Source organism: Protomyctophum bolini (genome assembly GCF_963924005.1).
Source record: "Protomyctophum bolini genome assembly, chromosome: 19".
NCBI classification, from domain to species: Eukaryota; Metazoa; Chordata; class Actinopteri; order Myctophiformes; family Myctophidae; genus Protomyctophum; species Protomyctophum bolini.
The window spans coordinates 19,406,377-19,423,721 of NC_137880.1; the positions used below are offsets into that span (position 1 = coordinate 19,406,377).

The following is a 17,345-nucleotide window of genomic DNA, read 5'->3' on the forward strand; positions in this document are numbered from 1 at the left end:
GATTCAAGCATAACAACAGCATTACAGCAGCATGGCTCAGGCCTCCTGACCTCAGGTCAGTGACCTGGGCTTCACTGCCCTCGAGGCACCCAGAGCGCCAACCTCAGTCCGTTCTTATAGTTGTCCACTCTAACAAAGATGGCCAAACTTCCTTAGGGTCATATTGCTGAACCAGCCAGAAAGAGAATAGGTGAAGTGGAAAATAGACCTTGGAACAATGTTGACTAGATAATGACAGCAACAGAAGCTTGTGACAAGAGCCCCATTGTGAAGTCAAAACAACACTCCATGGTCCACACAATTTGATAGAACAGAGATGATTTTTAACAGATTTTCATTCAAAAAATCCGATAACAAATGCAAATTTGCTCTCCAGTCATTACATCTGCCGCACGCACACGCAAGTGTGAAATACTTTCTTCAGTATTTCCAATTTTACTTCTACTCCACTATATCTCAGAGGCACCGCTACAATTATTTAGCTTTAGTTACTAGTTACTTAGCAGATTTAGATTATTATCATAAAACATACATTAACCACTTCAGCCCTATTTGAATACTTGTTTTTTAGTTTTTTTTTAAGATACATTTTTGGGATTTTTCTGCCTTTATTGGATAGTGTACACTACAGTATGGTGACAGGAATTGGGCAGAGAGATGGGGGTGACATGCGGTAAAGGTCGTCGGGATCGGGAGTCGAACCCGCAACACGCCGTCAGGCTGGCTTAGCAGCCTAGGTGCCCGGACCGCCACACTAGCCGCCCAGGCCTACATCTTGAACTTTTGAAATGGGCCATTCCGCATAATGAGTTAAACTGTTAAAGTATGTACTTTTACTCAAGTAAATTTAGAATTCTGGACAATTAGCGTATTTTTCTACATTGCAGTATTGGTACTTTTACTTAAGTATTTTTTCCACCACTGGTGTACATGTGTGTCACATGTCTGTCTGTTTTGACTCTATGCCATGTTATATAAACACTACAAAGTGTTAATCAGATCTATATCATCACCTCACAACGTCTCACTCTGTGTGTGTGTGTGTGTGTGTGTGTGTGTGTGTGTGTGTGTGTGTGTGTGTGTGTGTGTAATGTATAGCTCTCAGCCTACGGAGGAAGTGTGTCCTACAGCGTGTCCTACACCACAGACCAACAGGGACAGACTGCAGTCAGAGTCACCTCCCAACCTGACCTGATCATAGAGGTAAGATGGAGCCTCAAACCAACACACACACAATTTGTGTCAGACCCTGTGTCTAGGTGAGACACAATCTAAATGTCTCTAAATAGAAGAGCAGGGAGGCACCCCAAAGTATAGTATTGTGTTAACATACTCCATGCAGATTGGAAAAAAGATATTTAATGCATTACAAAAAAGTTACATAGTGCTGCTTTAAATGCAGAGGGCAAATTCCGGGTATGTGCTAATGCTAATGCACTTGGCCAATGAATCTCCCTTTACGCTTGTTCAGTTTTGTGACAGCCATAACAATTCTAATAATATAACAATAAATGTACAAGGAGGAGAAATATAAGAGGCTATTCTTAAATCAGCAATATACCCTACGCACATACGGCTCTGATAAAGATTGTTTCAATATACCCTACGCACATACGGCTCTGATAAAGATTGTTTCAATATACCCTACGCACATACGGCTCTGATAAAGATCGTTTCAGTGAGTCATGAATGGCATCTGAAAGTCAACAGTCAGTTTTTTAAAGGTCACCTGAAGAATCACTCAATTCACTGTGAGAATCCTTTGATTTTCACTGACTATCGCACAAGTCGAAGACACATGAATATTGCAAGCATTGTTTTGCACTCGCCGTCACAATTAAGTGACTATGGCCTAATTTATCCCAAGGAGTGTTTTTCGTGCAAAACTAATGGAATGGGTTCAGAATCATGAAAACGCCCTAGTTTGACACGTCACGCTACTTAAAGCATAATGAAAATTTGGAATTTTTTTTATGTTATTTGGATGACCCTAAGGATCATAAAAAACTTTGAACGATTACTATTGCAATTTATTTTGGTTAAATCTTAGATTGACTGGCCTATAGTGGGAATGTGCATGGACAGTTTTACCGCAATTGGACATTGTGTTCGTGATTTGCGGCATTTTGTTCTAAATAGGCCAGTCTAACTTTATATTTAAATCATAGCCAATCAGGATGTAATATGGAAAGATCTATAAAAAACTTGGAAATTTGGGAACTTGGAACTTGGAAAGATCCGTGTTGATCACATGACTATAGAGATCATGTGTAACAATTTGCGTAAAATTTGGTTAAAATCTGAAGGCGTAATGTGTTCACGTCACTAAAGTTAGCCTCCTGATGGCGTTATAAAAGGCAGATGTGAAAAACGATGTCTCTCTGTGTGTGCGCGTGTGTGCATGTGTGCGCGTGTGTGTGTGCGTGTGTGTCTGTGTGTGTGTGTGTGTGTGTGTGTCTTGCCTGGTTTAATCACCACAGAAGAGTGTAAGAATACGCACAGGTGCATGGGCAATGACACACACACACACACACACACACACACACACACACACACACACACACACACAGCTGGTAAAAACAAATGCTGATCCTAGCAATAAAACATGCAGATGGGATTATTCTCTCTCTCTCTCTCTCTCTCTCTCTCTCTCTCTCTCTCTCTCTCTCTCTCTCTCTCTCTCTACATCTTCATAATGAGTTGGTTGGGATATGATATATGGCAGCAATAAGCAAGGCACAACACTGTTAGCTGTTTATTCACAGCCTAAACACTAAACAACTGTGTTTAGCTTGTGTGCTGCATGCATGCGTGTGCGAGTGTGTGTGTGTGTGTGTGTGTGTGCGTGCGTGCGTGCGTGCGTGCATGCATACTGCATATTCACTGGTTATCATTAGGAAATGTTTGATACTGTACCCCTGTATTGAAATACATATTGACAGTGTATCTGTCTATTTTATATGCTTTATTTTGAGTAAAGCTTTTTAATATAGCCTGCCTGATCTGTTAATGGATATAAAGATGTCAAACTATTGTCTTAAAATATGTGAATACAGTTTGTGACCAGCTCTCCCAAACTCAGACTTTTTTCAACTTTTTACGTAAATTAACGCCCTACTTCATCATACAAGAGTGTCACACAAAAGTAGTGAAAATAGCCTATATTGAAGCTTGAGCTTATGCATCGGCTATTTTAATGGTTTTGCACATATACAATGTTACTTCCCACCCGACAGCAGCAATGTAAGACACAGGCTTGTAAGCGTAGTTGCGTAAGGGCCTTGGGGTTTAGGGGATAAACCACACAGTACTGTTGGAAACCTGGGCTACACAGCAGTATCTGTTCGAATATTCAGAGTACCACAAGAAAGAAACTATGTTTCTTCATTAGAAAGTTAAGAGTATAATTTTTCTTCCAATTTCTCAACTACAAAATATGCTTTCAGCGAAATCGGACTGATTTCAAAATGTGTTTTTTTCAGCGATATTGCACTCATTTCGGTTGAGTAGGCCACTCACATCACAGTGATTAACCACAACCAACTCTGTCGTCTACTGGGCCAAATCAATCTATTGTGATTTAAGTCGTATTAGCTGAGCTACAGTGATGAGGTAGCCCCGCTCGGTAGAGCTGCTGTCACTCTCAATAGGAGAGTAACTCGCGCTTTCAACGCCGGCGGTTTGATTGCCGCACATAAGTTACTGCAGAGACTGAACACATGCAGTGTGCGTGCGTGCGTGCGTGTGAACAAACTTGTGTTTGTATCCGTACGCATGACAATGACAGCATGTGGAAGGGCTCTGTATACGTACGTACTTTGCGCGTCAGTGTCACGTGCCGAGAATAGCAGATCTCGAAGCTCACAACACGCCGCAGAACGACGTGTTTTGAGCTTGTAGATCTGCTATTTCCACCGGCGTGCAAACTCAGTATAAGTCTGCCTTGCGAGTCGGTGCTGTGCGGAAGAGAGAGAGAGCGAGAAAGCGGAGAGGTGAGTGGGAGGCGAGGGAACGGAGAGAGAGAGGGAGAGAGGGGGGGGGGGGGGGTGTTATGGGATAAAGAAAGGAGATAGGAGCTAGTGCGCAATAAGCCGGTGTTATTTAAAGACATGTCAGAGGCAGCGAGACGGCGAGGAGAGGAGAGGAGAGAAGTGTCGGTCATCTTGTCAACACACTCACAGCTTCTCCAAATGATGGCATTAATGAACCTCCTACACACTGTCAACTATAGCTCCCTCTACCCCCCCCCCCCCCCTTCTCTCTACCCCTCCTCGTTCTCCTATACCTATCTCTCCCTCTCCCCCTTCCTCTCTCTCTGGGTTGATTTTTTTTGTCTTATGCTATTGTTTTATCCTTTTTTTCTCTTGGCTCGTACATTACGATCTGCTTCACGCTCAGTCTCTCTGTCGCTCTGTCTCTCACCCCCTCTCTCTGTCTCTGTCGCTCTCTACCCCTGTCTCTCTCTCTCTCTCTCTCTCTCTCTCTCCCTGTATTCTGTGTGGAATAATATTTGTGCTGTTAGGATTTTGTTAGTTATTTTAATTAAAAGGTAACTTTCTGAATTTTAAAATTCAGTGCATGTGTCACTCTCTGAAAATGGGATTGACATTCAAATTTTTTAATGCGGCCCTCCTTTTTTCCCACTCTGTTTTATTTTTTCCTGTAACTTTTTCCTGTAATTATTTCCTACACAGCGGAGAACACTGACCAAATTTAGAGCGACGTCCCTCTGCACTATTGGTTAGCAAAATCATCATCATCATTTTTCAACCACGGTCGAGATCATGGATTTCACAATGCCACTCCAGACTTTAGGTCCTTCATTGCCATCCCCAGTTCCTGCTTACTGCTGCTTGTGTCCCTAGCGATGAGGGACCGACAGTTTTCTACCTCTGGTCTGCTTTGAGGCAGGACTCCAGAGAAGATGGGAAGATATAACCTTATTGTCAGCTCTGTAGCAGTGGCAAACTGTTCTTCTGGATTTGACTAGTGAAGAAACACGGGGAATATTATTATATTAGATTAGTCGATGGGTGGCTCTTCCTAGACTGATTATGCGCTCTCATTAGAAGGCGGGTGTAAGTGCCATCCAACCGTTTCTCTAATTTCTTTGAAAGTGTCCTTGTCTCGGAGCCATAGAGTAGAATCAGCTTGACGGTCATCCTAAATATTTGTACTTTGACGTTCTTACTAAGCTGGGATGACCAGATCTTATGCATGTCATTGCAGGCTGACCAGGCCATACCCAGTGTTTTTATAATGTGGTTATTGTTGGATTTGTTAGTGAAATACAAGGTTCACTCCCACTCCTATATGCCAGATTCCCTTGCTCGTTCGCCCTGTCTTTTTTATTTTATTATTTAAACAAAGCGCCTGTGGTCCTCGAGGCTATAACGGGTGAGGACACTGAGCACAACATAATCACTCAGGCAGTATAGAGACAGCTAACAGCTTAACATGAAAGTGTGTGTGTGTGTGTGTGTGTGTGTGTGTGTGTGTGTGTGTGTGTGTGTGTGTGTGTGTGTGTGTGTGTGTGTGTGTGCGCGCGTGTGTGTGTCATTCTCAGTGTGTATAGGTTCAAGTGGCGAGTATGCCTCAAGTAGCGGGTATCCAATTTACAGAGGGACACACATACACACACAATTGCCGAAGCATTGGCTTTTGCACAGTGCTATTTGTTCACAGGGAAAATAAAAGTGTGGATAGATGGGCAGTAAAGTTCTGTGTGTTGTTGTGTGTCTTTGTGCTGTGTCTGCCTCTCTGTCCGTCACTCTGGGCTTAGTGGGCTAAGCTGTGCTCCTTTCAATTTGGTCTGATGATCAAAACGTGCGGCCTCGCTGGCGAGGCACAAAAACCGAAAAATGACGACAGGACACATTTGAGGAGAACACTGGGAGATAATTGGAATTGAAACACAATAGTGACAATAATGTACAGTACTCTGGGCATTTCCATGGCCTTTCTCTCTCTCCCCGCCTCTCTCTCCTCTTTTGGTACTCTTGCTCTCTCTTACTCTCTGCATACGGTATCTTCGTCTCGTTCTGCCCCCCCTCTCTCTTTCAATTAGTTTTCATTTAAAGGTTTATTGGCATGATGAGATAGCCCTGTGTGTGTGTGTGTGTGTGTGTGTGTGTGTGTGTGTGTGTGTGTGTGTGTGTGTGTGTGTGTGTGTGTGTGTGTGTGTGTGTGTGTGTGTGTGTGTGTGTGTGTGTGTGTGTGTGCGTGTGCGTGCGTGCGTGCGTGCGTGTGTGTGTGCGTGCATGTCGTCTCCGCTCCATCAGTAGTTGTCACTCTGCATTAGTGGCTACATGCCATCGATTGCTCACAGCTCTGCGTCAGAGCGCCAGGCAGACAGAGAGCTTGGGGGGGGGGGGGGGGGGTCCACCAAATGTCAATGGCAGAACTGCAGTTCATTAGCTAATGACAGATCATTGCTTCTCAATTGTTCCTTAATAAGTGGGATATGACTGCCTTTTTCGTGCCAGGAGGCCGATTTTCCAAACTTTTCGCGGACATTTTCGGAGAGAATCGACCTCTCAGAATAGATTGAATTAACAAGTGAATAGGGCGAGGGGGGGGGGGGGGATAAAGAGAGGACGGAGGGGAAAGAAGGGTGTGGGGTGGCAATACTCTCTCTTTCATACGACAAAACTTTCTTCCATCTCTCTCTCTCTCTCTGTGCTAAGGGAGGCGGGATGAAGATGACTGACGGCCGCTTCGGCCAGCCGGTGTACCCGTCCTCTCCGAGTGCCAATGGCGTCACCCTCCTGCCGGAGAACTTCCTGGTCGCCGAGACGGGCCGGCCAATCAGTCGCAGGGATTTCTTGTCCGCGTTGGCCAACGTGAGCAGAGTGCTGGTCAGGGCTTCCTACAGCACGGAGACAAGCGCTGTGTACAGGTAGCTTGTGGAAACACACGCAGGCACGCACACACACACACACACACACACACACACACACACACACACACACACACACACACACACACAGAGACACTTTGATACCAATATTTGTACCAATTTATGTGTGTTTGTGTTTAGGCTCCATACATTTTCTATGGAGTTGTCCGGGTCATCTGTGAGAGGAGAGAAGAGCGCGTTGGCTGTAGAAATGTGTTCCTGTCCTCCTGGATACGCTGGGACCTCCTGTGAAGTACGCAAGCTCACATGAGCACGCACACATACGCACGCATGAAAATCCCAGTGTTCATTTTACTCTGAAGAGTATACAAATGGAACCAAATGGACCCGCCATCGCCATGCCATTTGGTTATATCCGTTGAATGTATAGCCGATGAATGTTGCTGACCACCGTGCTGACCATGGGAGATAAACTTGGACAGAAAGGAGGCGAGGTCACACAACTCGTATAGTCACGATGCAATACTTTATTTTAACAAGTAAGACGCCTAAACGCGGGAAGCGAACGAAGCTGTTGTGGCAGTCTGACACTCACACACACACACACACACACAGACCTCTGTATCAATTTCAGTTCGTAGTTGCCCTCTGGTGACGGGCGGGTGGTGTTACAGCGGGACAGACAGACACACAGACAGACATGATCTGCAGGGTCTCATAGTTCACAATAACGGGTATTACCATGTATAAGGTAAGGTATTTGCATTGTGACTATACGAGCTGCGTGGCCTCTCTTTTTCTCTGTTCACGCCTTGGTATTATGATGATGATACGGTACATGTATGCATCTGGCCGGTTCCGCGGCCAGATACATCATTGTGGCAGTGCTTGGTGCGAAAACGTTTGAGGACTACTGATTTAGAATTCATTGGTAGAATCGTCCTCAGGTCTTAATGGGTTAAGCTGATTAAAGAGGTCAGACCCAGGTTTTCAAGGCCAAACCAAACCAGCTGTGACAAAGAGTTGCACTATAGGCACAACATTAAAGGTCCACTCAGCAGAGCAAAAATAGCATGACTAACAGTATATGACTGTATGATCTGTGTGCTGCAGCTGTGATATCATTAGTCTAGTCTCAGTTCGTATACTGTGTATATACCATGCGTTCTATACATAGACTGTAAAAAAAATAGAAGCTGTGATGTCATCCATTGTTTGAAAACGGGTCTGTAGAAACCATCTTGGATTCCCTGAATGAACCAGAAAACAAATGCTATTGGGTGGAAGGGCAGAGAGGGTGGGTCTCCACTCGACCAGCAGAAGCAAACCGTCTTTATAATTAATGGGAGCATAATTAAAAATATATATACATTAATTAAATTAGTAAAAGAAAATAGTATTTATAAAAATATAGCCACACCCTGTAGGCCATTAATGAGATCTGCAGCGTTTTCATTACTTCCACACTGGCTTAATTTCATGATCGAAAGCTTGCCACCTGGTTCTATACCACCTACACACACATACACGCACACGCACGCACGCACACACACACACACACGCACACGCACACGCACACACACACATGCGCATGCAAGCATGTGCACGTCACTTTCTTAGAGTGTCAGTGAGGTGCTGTTTAGAAGAGGTTAGGCTAATTAATGACTTCACACTGGAATAGTTTTAAGATACATACATAACTGTGTGTGTGTGTGTGTGTGTGTGTGTGTGTGTGTGTGCGTGTGCGTGTGCGTGCGTGTTTCAGGTGTGTATTCCTGGGTACCGGAGGGTCAACGGTACTCTGTATAATGGTATGTGTGAAGCTTGCCACTGCCATGGACACGCTACAGAATGTCACGAGGTGACTGGACACTGCCTGGTAAGAAGCTGCTGTTTATAAATAATCACTAGCACAATGCCTTAATGATCTGTCACCACTTCTGTGCTCTCTTGGCTTAAAATGTGTCATCTCTACATAATGACACCCATTATGAGGATTCGCATGGAGTACTCTGAATGCCCTTGAAATGGCATCAACACTTACAGAACACTCTTAGTAAATGGTCACTACAATTCCTGTTCATATTTTGAATCGGAGGAAACACATTTCACTAGTAAAGAAAGACCAGGCCTTCAAACAATGCATACTTTTAGGTTGTATATTTATTGAATGCGAAATAGAAGAGGTTAAACCATCAATCAGGGAAATGTTTTCAAAAACATGCTTGAGAGCAACGTTTAGCTGTAAATGCTGTAAATGGTATGTTTGTTTACATGGCTGTCATGTTGGATACGGCTCAAAATTCACGCAGCGCAGCAGGTGCTCTGAGAGCCTTTGATTAGACAGCGGTCTGTTATAGAGCTGCTCGGTCTTTATCAATAAATAACACACTGCTGAATTCAGAGATTGGCCAATCAGAACCAAACATTCCACCAAGCTGTGTAAACATGGAGTAATCAGATCAGCAGGGGAGATGACACTTTGTTACCAGCTAAATGGTAAATGGTGCATTTATATAGCGCCTTTATCCAAGGTACTTTACATAGATTGTGCATTACATTCACACACACATTCATACACCGACTGCAGCAGAAACCATCCAAGGCACCAACCAGCACATCAGGAGCAATTAGGGGTTCAGAGTCTTGCTCAAGGACACTTCAACACTAACTCTGGTGGAGCCCGGGTTTGAACTGGCAACCTTGCGGTTTCCATCCAGCCACTCTACCCCTGAGCCACCGCTGCCCAGAAATTAAGCCAGCTGCCGTCTGTTCTTCCTGAACATACCTTGTTCCAACTCTATACACAGTAGTCCAGTGGTTCTTTTTCATGTCAAGGACCCCCAAGATTAGCCCGCGGACCCCCTGCTCTAGCAGTGATTTTCAAATATTTTCATTTCAAGGACCCCCCAGTTTGATATGCAACAGGCTACGGACTCCCATTTAATGGCATTTCTATCTCTGAGTCCCCAATTTATATTGTAAAATCCATGTTAATTTAACTCTGAGAGTGTACAAATGGAACCAAATGGATTCCATTTGTACACTCTCAGAGTTACAGACCCATAAGGGTCCATTATCATTTATCTGGAAAACTCTCAAAGACCCCTGGGGGTCCCCGGACCCCACTTTGGGAACCACTGCAGTAGTCAACCTGAGTTGGTTTAACTTGTAGCCTTGTTGACATTTGGCTGCACTTACTGACGCTGATATTGTTATGATGACCCTGGCATATAAACTGTCACAGTGAGCGAGCTGTGTACGTCAAACAACTTTGGAAACTTGGATGCCAAATAAAAAACCTCGGCTGAGGAGACTCTTGAGTTTACCAGGACACAAAGGAACCAAGACACAGAGTGGAAAACAGCAGGACCTTCACACACACACACACACACACACACACACACGGCATGTCCCCATCCATACACATTGGTGTGTGGTTGATAGATGCAGACAGATACACAGAACACACTGTGGAAGACAGTCAAGCAGATGCACATAGACAGGACACACACACATGAATACACAAACAAATGGACACACATGAAAGGTACAAGCATTGTACATGCACACAGACATGAACACACACCTACACAAACACATGGGGGGGAGGGGGGTACACACAGATTCATACGTGTTGACAGGCAGGTAGACAGAGCTACAGACACTCCCTCCCTGAGGACTGTTTTCTCTGGCTAGTGGAGTGGATGAATGATGCCACAGTCCTTGGTTAAAGCATGTGCGTGCATGTGAGTGTGTGTGTGTGTGTGTGTGTGTGTGTGTGTGTGTGTGTGTGTGCGCGAGCGCGTGCATGTGCGTGCACGTGAGTGTGCATATGTGAGTGTGCATGTGCGTGTGTGTGAGAGAGAGGAAGGGTGTCAGGATGTATCTCAGCAATGAGCAGAAATTTGATCTGGAAAGGAAGTGGAAAGCAACTGACGCACACGCACGCACAAACACACACACACACACAGTGAGTCAGGATAGACAGTGATTTAAAGTGACATTCTGACCAGTGATTGGCCTTCTTCCACTAAATAAACAATCTACACTGAGATGTATTGTCGCTACTCGAAAAATGTCCCTTAAGGCATTTGGCCGACCCCTCCCAACTGTCCCCACCACCTTTGAGTGTAATCTGTATTGATTTTGTGTAGATGTAAGCAGCAATGTACAGTAGCTTTATTTCTGAAAAGCAGAAGTCATTAGAGAATGTGTTATGAATGCAGAATGTTATTTATTTATAAATAACATTTGTTTGAATTTAATGGATTATTGCCAGAGCAGGCCATTATAAACAATGTCAGTTATTCCATCCTTCTCATCTCCCACAATAACAATGCTGCTGGTTCTCTGTCCCCTGGAGAAGGTTGTGTTGGACTGGCCCATGATGGAACTGAAACTGGTTCTCTGTCCCCTGGAGAAGGTTGTGTTGGACTGGCCCATGATGGAACTTTAACTGGTTTTCTCTCCCCTGGAGAAGGTTGTGTTGGACTGGCCCATGATGGAACTGGTTCTCTGTCCCCTGGAGAAGGTTGTGTTGGACTGGCCCATGATGGAACTGAAACTGGTTCTCTCTCCCCTGGAGAAGGTTGTGTTGGACTGGCCCATGATGGAACTGAAACTGGTTCTCTCTCCCCTGGAGAAGGTTGTGTTGGACTGGCCCATGATGGATCTGGTTCTCTGTCCCCTGGAGAAGGTTGTGTTGGACTGGCCCATGATGGAACTGGTTCTCTGTCCCCTGGAGAAGGTTGTGTTGGACTGGCCCATGATGGATCTGGTTCTCTGTCCCCTGGAGAAGGTTGTGTTGGACTGGCCCATGATGGAACTGAAACTGAGGCGGTAGTGATGGGAATGTGCTCGTGACATCGTTGTATTTCTATGCAGTCTGTCAGCAACCTACCATGTACAGTACGTACTGTATATGTACTGTTGTGAAGAAAGACTGTGGATAATGCCGTGCGTGCCGTTTGCGTCGTCGCTTATTGCTGTTCCACACAGTCTACTGTAGTGTCTTGTTTGTGTCATTGCACATTACATGGAGGCCGTCGGTCCGTCCGTATTGCCATTTGGCTCTACACACCTCAGGGTCATATGAGACACACACGGGTGGTTTGAGACCGAACGGTTGGACACTGTCTTATGCCAGGGAGAAATGTTGTGTGACAGACAGACAGAGATTCCTTCATTTTTAGAATAGATACAGTAAATATATAAAAGCTACAACAGACAACCACATGGCAATTAATTAATGGAGCACACACTTTATCCACCGTCTGCTGCCAGAAATGCCGAAATGATCGAGACAAATTCTGTCAAAGCATGTCGGAGATTGAAAATAAAGACCAGGCAAAGCCATTGAGATAGAAGGGTTGTTGCATCAATGACAAACGGTACGTTTGTTGGCCGATGGAGTGAACGGGCATGGCTCTTAATGCATCATAAAGCACCATGCTGTGAGCTTGTAGATCCATTATTTTGGCAAATGTTTTGCCTGTTATGACATGCCCAGGATAGGGACGCTATTAGGGCATTTTAAAATAGTTCAAATAGCCGCTCACAAAAGTTTAATTATTTTCAAATGTTTTTCAAAATAATAAAATATGGCAAATACATTTAGTCTCGCAGGTTGCCACATTGGTATATTCTCACTTATAAAGCCATTCTTGGTAATCTCCCACTTTACATTTGTTCTAAATTTGAACTTGTCCAAAACTCTCTCAACCTCAGATCAAATGCTTGGTGGCGCTATGTCGTGCCACCAACAAAATCTGGGGCTGGAAAAAAAGCCTTGCTTATTTCGGACCCTAGTATGAATGACCTACAGACCAGACTCAAACTGGCTGCTTTGATTCCCCTATCCATCCATCCATCCATCTATCTTCAACCGCTTATCCGTAGTCGGGTCGCGGGGGCAACAGCTCCACCAGAGTGCTCCAGACTTCGCTCTCCAGAGCAACATTAGTGATTCCCCTAGTGAGCTTTAAAAGGATTGCCATAGGCACACTTCCCAAACACTGCATCTGCTTTAACGCATAGCAAATGTTCTCTTGCTTTTTAGTTTACTAGCAAATTTTGTTAACGTTAACGTTCCTGTTCTCCCTTTGAGCTTCTTCGGTAGTGGGTACTGTATTTAAGAGCATTGTATGTTTGTCCTGTTTTTTGTCGTGTGTTTATTGTTACTGGCAGAGCTGTCTGTGTCACTTATTTTGCTTTACACTTGTAAAAGAGACTTCAGTCTCAATGTGGTTTTTACAGGTTAAATAAAGGTAAAAAGTAAAAGAAAAGGCATAAGGGGAAAGGCACCCTAATGGGTTCATGAGGTTAAACTATAGCTGGTGTACGACGCACTGCAGCATCCCGGTTTGATGTCAATAATAACTCCCGGCCCTTCCCACAATGCAACGTGGACTTGTCCCCTCCGTCCCAAGCCTGGCACTAAAGGCTATTTTATACTCTGTGGAACAAGCCTGTCATACAGCAGAAATGTCATTATTTCATAACAGATGTCATGTTCCCATCAGCCAGGTCCTGGAACAGTGACTCAGAGCTTCTGACAGTCCCCGGTACTGAGGGAACGTACAGTACAATGAGATGGAACGCTAGCTTTGTGGAATAGACTTAACACAAATGCCAGAGTAGCCAGGACAATGTTTGATTGGGATATAACTGTAATAGGTGTATGGGAAAGCGAGATAGAAGATACATTTAGATGAATGTTTTTCTAAAGTACAGTAGGCATCTCCTTGGTTAAACAATCTGGTGTACATCAGAATAAATGGTCAGATACAGTTGGTACTGTAAAGTTAAAGTTGTGGTGGGGCAGATTACAATATCACTTCAGTGTCAACTTCATCCGTCCAACACAGAGGATTGTACTATTTATTTATCAGAGCCACCGCTGTGTGAGGAGGAGGCAGTACTGGACGCATGATGACCTCTGAATGCGGCACATTCACTGTATTACACAGCCTGCTGAAGCATACCGTACATACTGTAATATACATACATACACTACATGCAGTAATCCTGGTCTCTATACTGCCTCCCCCTGGGCAGCCGGGGCGCCTGATGGAGGGGAAAGGAACTGGTTGGAATAACGTGTTCCTTCCACGCGTTACGTCCAACCGGTGAAGCTCCCCCCTGTCAGATGAAAAGAAGTGGCTTGGACTCGTGCATAGAAGGAAGCATGAGGTCAGTCTGTTGCTCTACGCAGGTTGGCAGAGGGAGTGTAGCGCCCAGGATTACATTCCATAATTGACACTGGGTGAAAAACATGGGTTACAAAAAAAAAGAAAAGATAAAAGAGCAACACCAGACACTCAGTCAGGGGTGACATGAGCAGCACCTGTAATCTCTGGTCTGGCACATACAGTAGCATAAAGTGAAAGCCGATGTGTTCCTTTATAACAGGCTTGATCTATTGCTCTCTCTCCCCCTGCTTCTCACCAGGCCTGTTCTCACCACACAGCCGGCCCCCACTGTGACACCTGCCTACCTGGTTACTATGGCGACGCCACCCGCGGGTCCGACGTGGACTGTCAGCCCTGCGCCTGCCCGCTGAGTCTGCCTGGCAACAAGTAGGTCTCCACGACGACGGGGCCCGGTGGCACCGCGACAACGACCGTCTGAGACGACGTCTTAATCAACTAACTCAATCTATCACTCCTAACCCCCCTGGTGGTGTTCCCTCTCTCTCTCTCTCTCTCTCTCTCTCTCTCTCACCCCATGCCCTCTTCCTTTCTAACCCCAATCTCCTGCTCTCTATGTGCTCTCAGTAATTTTCCTGCACTTATCTATTTTCTGTCCCACCATACTCCTGTCCTGTCCCCTCCTCTCCTGTCCTCTACTCACCCTGCATCTCTCTCCTCTCCTCTCCTCTCCTCTCCTCTCCTCTCCTCTCCTCTCCTCTCCTCTCCTCTCCTCTATGGCTTTAATCACATTCTTCATGAAGTGGCATATCTAGTACCATCTCTGTGGGTGTGGGTTGTAATGCTTTAAGTCTGCGGAGGGTGAAGATGTGCAACTCAATACAGAAGACAGTGGCGTAGAGCAAAGTACAACACAATCATCACGCTGGAAGGTCGTTCCCCAAATGGCCAGAGAGGGACACTATATACAGTATATACAGTACAGGGGCACGCACGCATGCATGCACGCATACACACACACACACACACACACACACACACACACACACACACACACACACACACACACACACACACACACACACACACACACACACACACACAGGCAGCAGCAGCTGAGAATTTCAACATGCTCGTCATTTCCGAAAAATGCCAGAGCCACTAATAGAGAGCTAAAGAAAGACACCCCTCTCTCTCTCTCTCTCTCCCTCTCTCTCTCTCTCTCTCTCTCTCTCTCTCCCTCCCTCTCTCTCTCTCTCCCTCCCTCTCTGTCAACTCTCTCTTTCTCTATCGCCTCCCTCCCTCTTTACCTCCCGCTAACCCAAGTAATAATAGCATTGATGTCCCTTACTTTTCCAAGTCCCCTTAAAATAGTTAGCCAGTCTCAGTCTTCTGTACAGCCAGTAAGTCAGCCAGTCAGGCAGGCAGGCAGCCAGTCAGTCAGTCAGTCAGCCAGCCAGTGAGCCAGCCAGCAGGTCAGCCAGCCAGCAGTCCATCAGTGGGTAGTACAGCTGTAACAGTTAAATATACACCACTTCCACCCATCATCATCATCATCATCATCTCAGTCCTACAGTATGTCTAAGCCTAAATATTTCATCTCACAGATTGATGTCTGATCTGGCCGGAGGCGCCAGACTGACAGCAGTCCTCCTGTTCAAGTACCACAAACTAATTTCATTAAAGCATTACAGCAATTAAGACAGTTACCACGTTCAATCTGGCATCACTATTCTAGGCTAACAAATATAGGCAGGAAATTCTAGGCAAAGAGAAATAGAATGGCGATATGACACATTGTGAGCTTGTAGATTGTTTATTTTCGCTATTGGTTGTATGTCAAGTACCGGTACTGTATATAGGATTCAGTGTTTTACAAGTAATCAATACATGTTTCAGTCAGTGTGACTGTCATTCAACTGGCCAGTCAGCCAACCAGTTGGCCACTGATGAGTCATACTGTTTACCAAAGGCTAAAGTCGGGCGGCCGGCCAGTCAGTAAACTGACCATCTGTTAGCCGGTCTTCCATTCATCGAGTGTGTCAGTTCAAACAGCAGCCGTTCAGCCAGTCAGTCAGTCAGTCAGACAGGCAACCTGACTCTATCCTATCTATAGTTTGGGTTGGTGGGAGAGGCAAAAACTCTCACACTGTCCCTGTGTCTCTCTGTCTCTCTCACTTCATTCAGTGTGCAACAGTTCGGAGGTATTTTCAGGTCCAGGACTGTGTGTGTGTGTATGATTGGGAACAAGAGGTGTGTGTGTGGGCCCAGGTGACAGTAGAATGATGGCCCTGACTCGTGTCTCTCCTGTCTTCCTTCTCCTTGTCGTTGTCCTCCCTCTCTCGTCCCTGGGACAACGCTATCGCCTCCAACAACAACAACAACAACAACGGCTACAACTACCACAACAACTTCACCGGGGCAACCATGGTAGTTTCAGCCCTACCTGTCACCTAGGCGATGAAGGAGAGTTGCTGTGCGACCGGTGTCAGCCTGGATACTCGGGACCACGATGTGACAGGTAAAACTGGGACGCACACATACTGTACAATCCATACTGGTGGCACAGGGCAACAGTGGCTCAGGAGGCAGAGCATGTTGTCTGGGAATTCATGCAACCTTTGTTTATTTTCTCTAAAATGCATTGAGGGCAGAGCCTTATAATTTTCAACGATGCCGAGATTACAGAAGGTATAACACAACAGAGTAATAACATTGAAATAAGAACAGCAGGATAAAACAAGTTATGTTTTGTGAAAACAACAAAAAAACAGATTATGTAAACGATAATGAAGAGACACTAATGGCCTGGTTGGATTGAAGTGTCCTTGAGCAAGACACTGAACCCCTAACTGCTCACAACTACTCACACCCTAGACTCTTATCAGGGTCTTATCAGTAGCTCATCCTGAATCCGAGGCATACTGTATGTGTATTGTAAAGCACTATGAGTGGTCAGGAGACTAGGAAAGTGCTATATACTGTATACTGTCATTGCAGTCCATTTAACCACTTAAACCTTAATATTATAATATAATATAATAAGTTGACCACGTTTGTCCCAGGCCTTCTTTTCCCTCAGCACCAAATCTCTTCGTCATAAATAGCCAGTCTAAAAGCTCACAGTGCGTTGCATTTGGGACGCGGTGCGAGGTTGTAAATCTGCTATTTTCGTCAAATGCTTTCCTGTATGGCATGCCTGGAATAGGGACGGAAGGGTTTGGTGGTTAACATTATACACACAAATGTTACACTGTACTTTTGCGTGCACGTGTGTGTGTGTATGTGTGTGGTACTCTGAGCCCTTTATGTGGACTTAAATCAAACTATATTGG

At 45.1% G+C, this 17,345-nt stretch overlaps 1 protein-coding gene across 1 annotated transcript in view; it reads left to right on the forward strand.

Annotated features, from left to right (window-relative positions):
- Positions 1-17,345, forward strand: part of lama2 (laminin, alpha 2) — a 266,769-nt gene that overhangs the window by 90,459 nt on the left and 158,965 nt on the right. The window contains exons 15-20 of the mRNA XM_080791600.1: positions 1,099-1,203; positions 6,687-6,898; positions 7,040-7,151; positions 8,625-8,738; positions 14,312-14,439; positions 16,445-16,531. Coding sequence (XP_080647726.1) covers positions 1,099-1,203; positions 6,687-6,898; positions 7,040-7,151; positions 8,625-8,738; positions 14,312-14,439; positions 16,445-16,531 — 758 coding nt within the window. The remainder of the gene's footprint in view (positions 1-1,098; positions 1,204-6,686; positions 6,899-7,039; positions 7,152-8,624; positions 8,739-14,311; positions 14,440-16,444; positions 16,532-17,345) is intronic.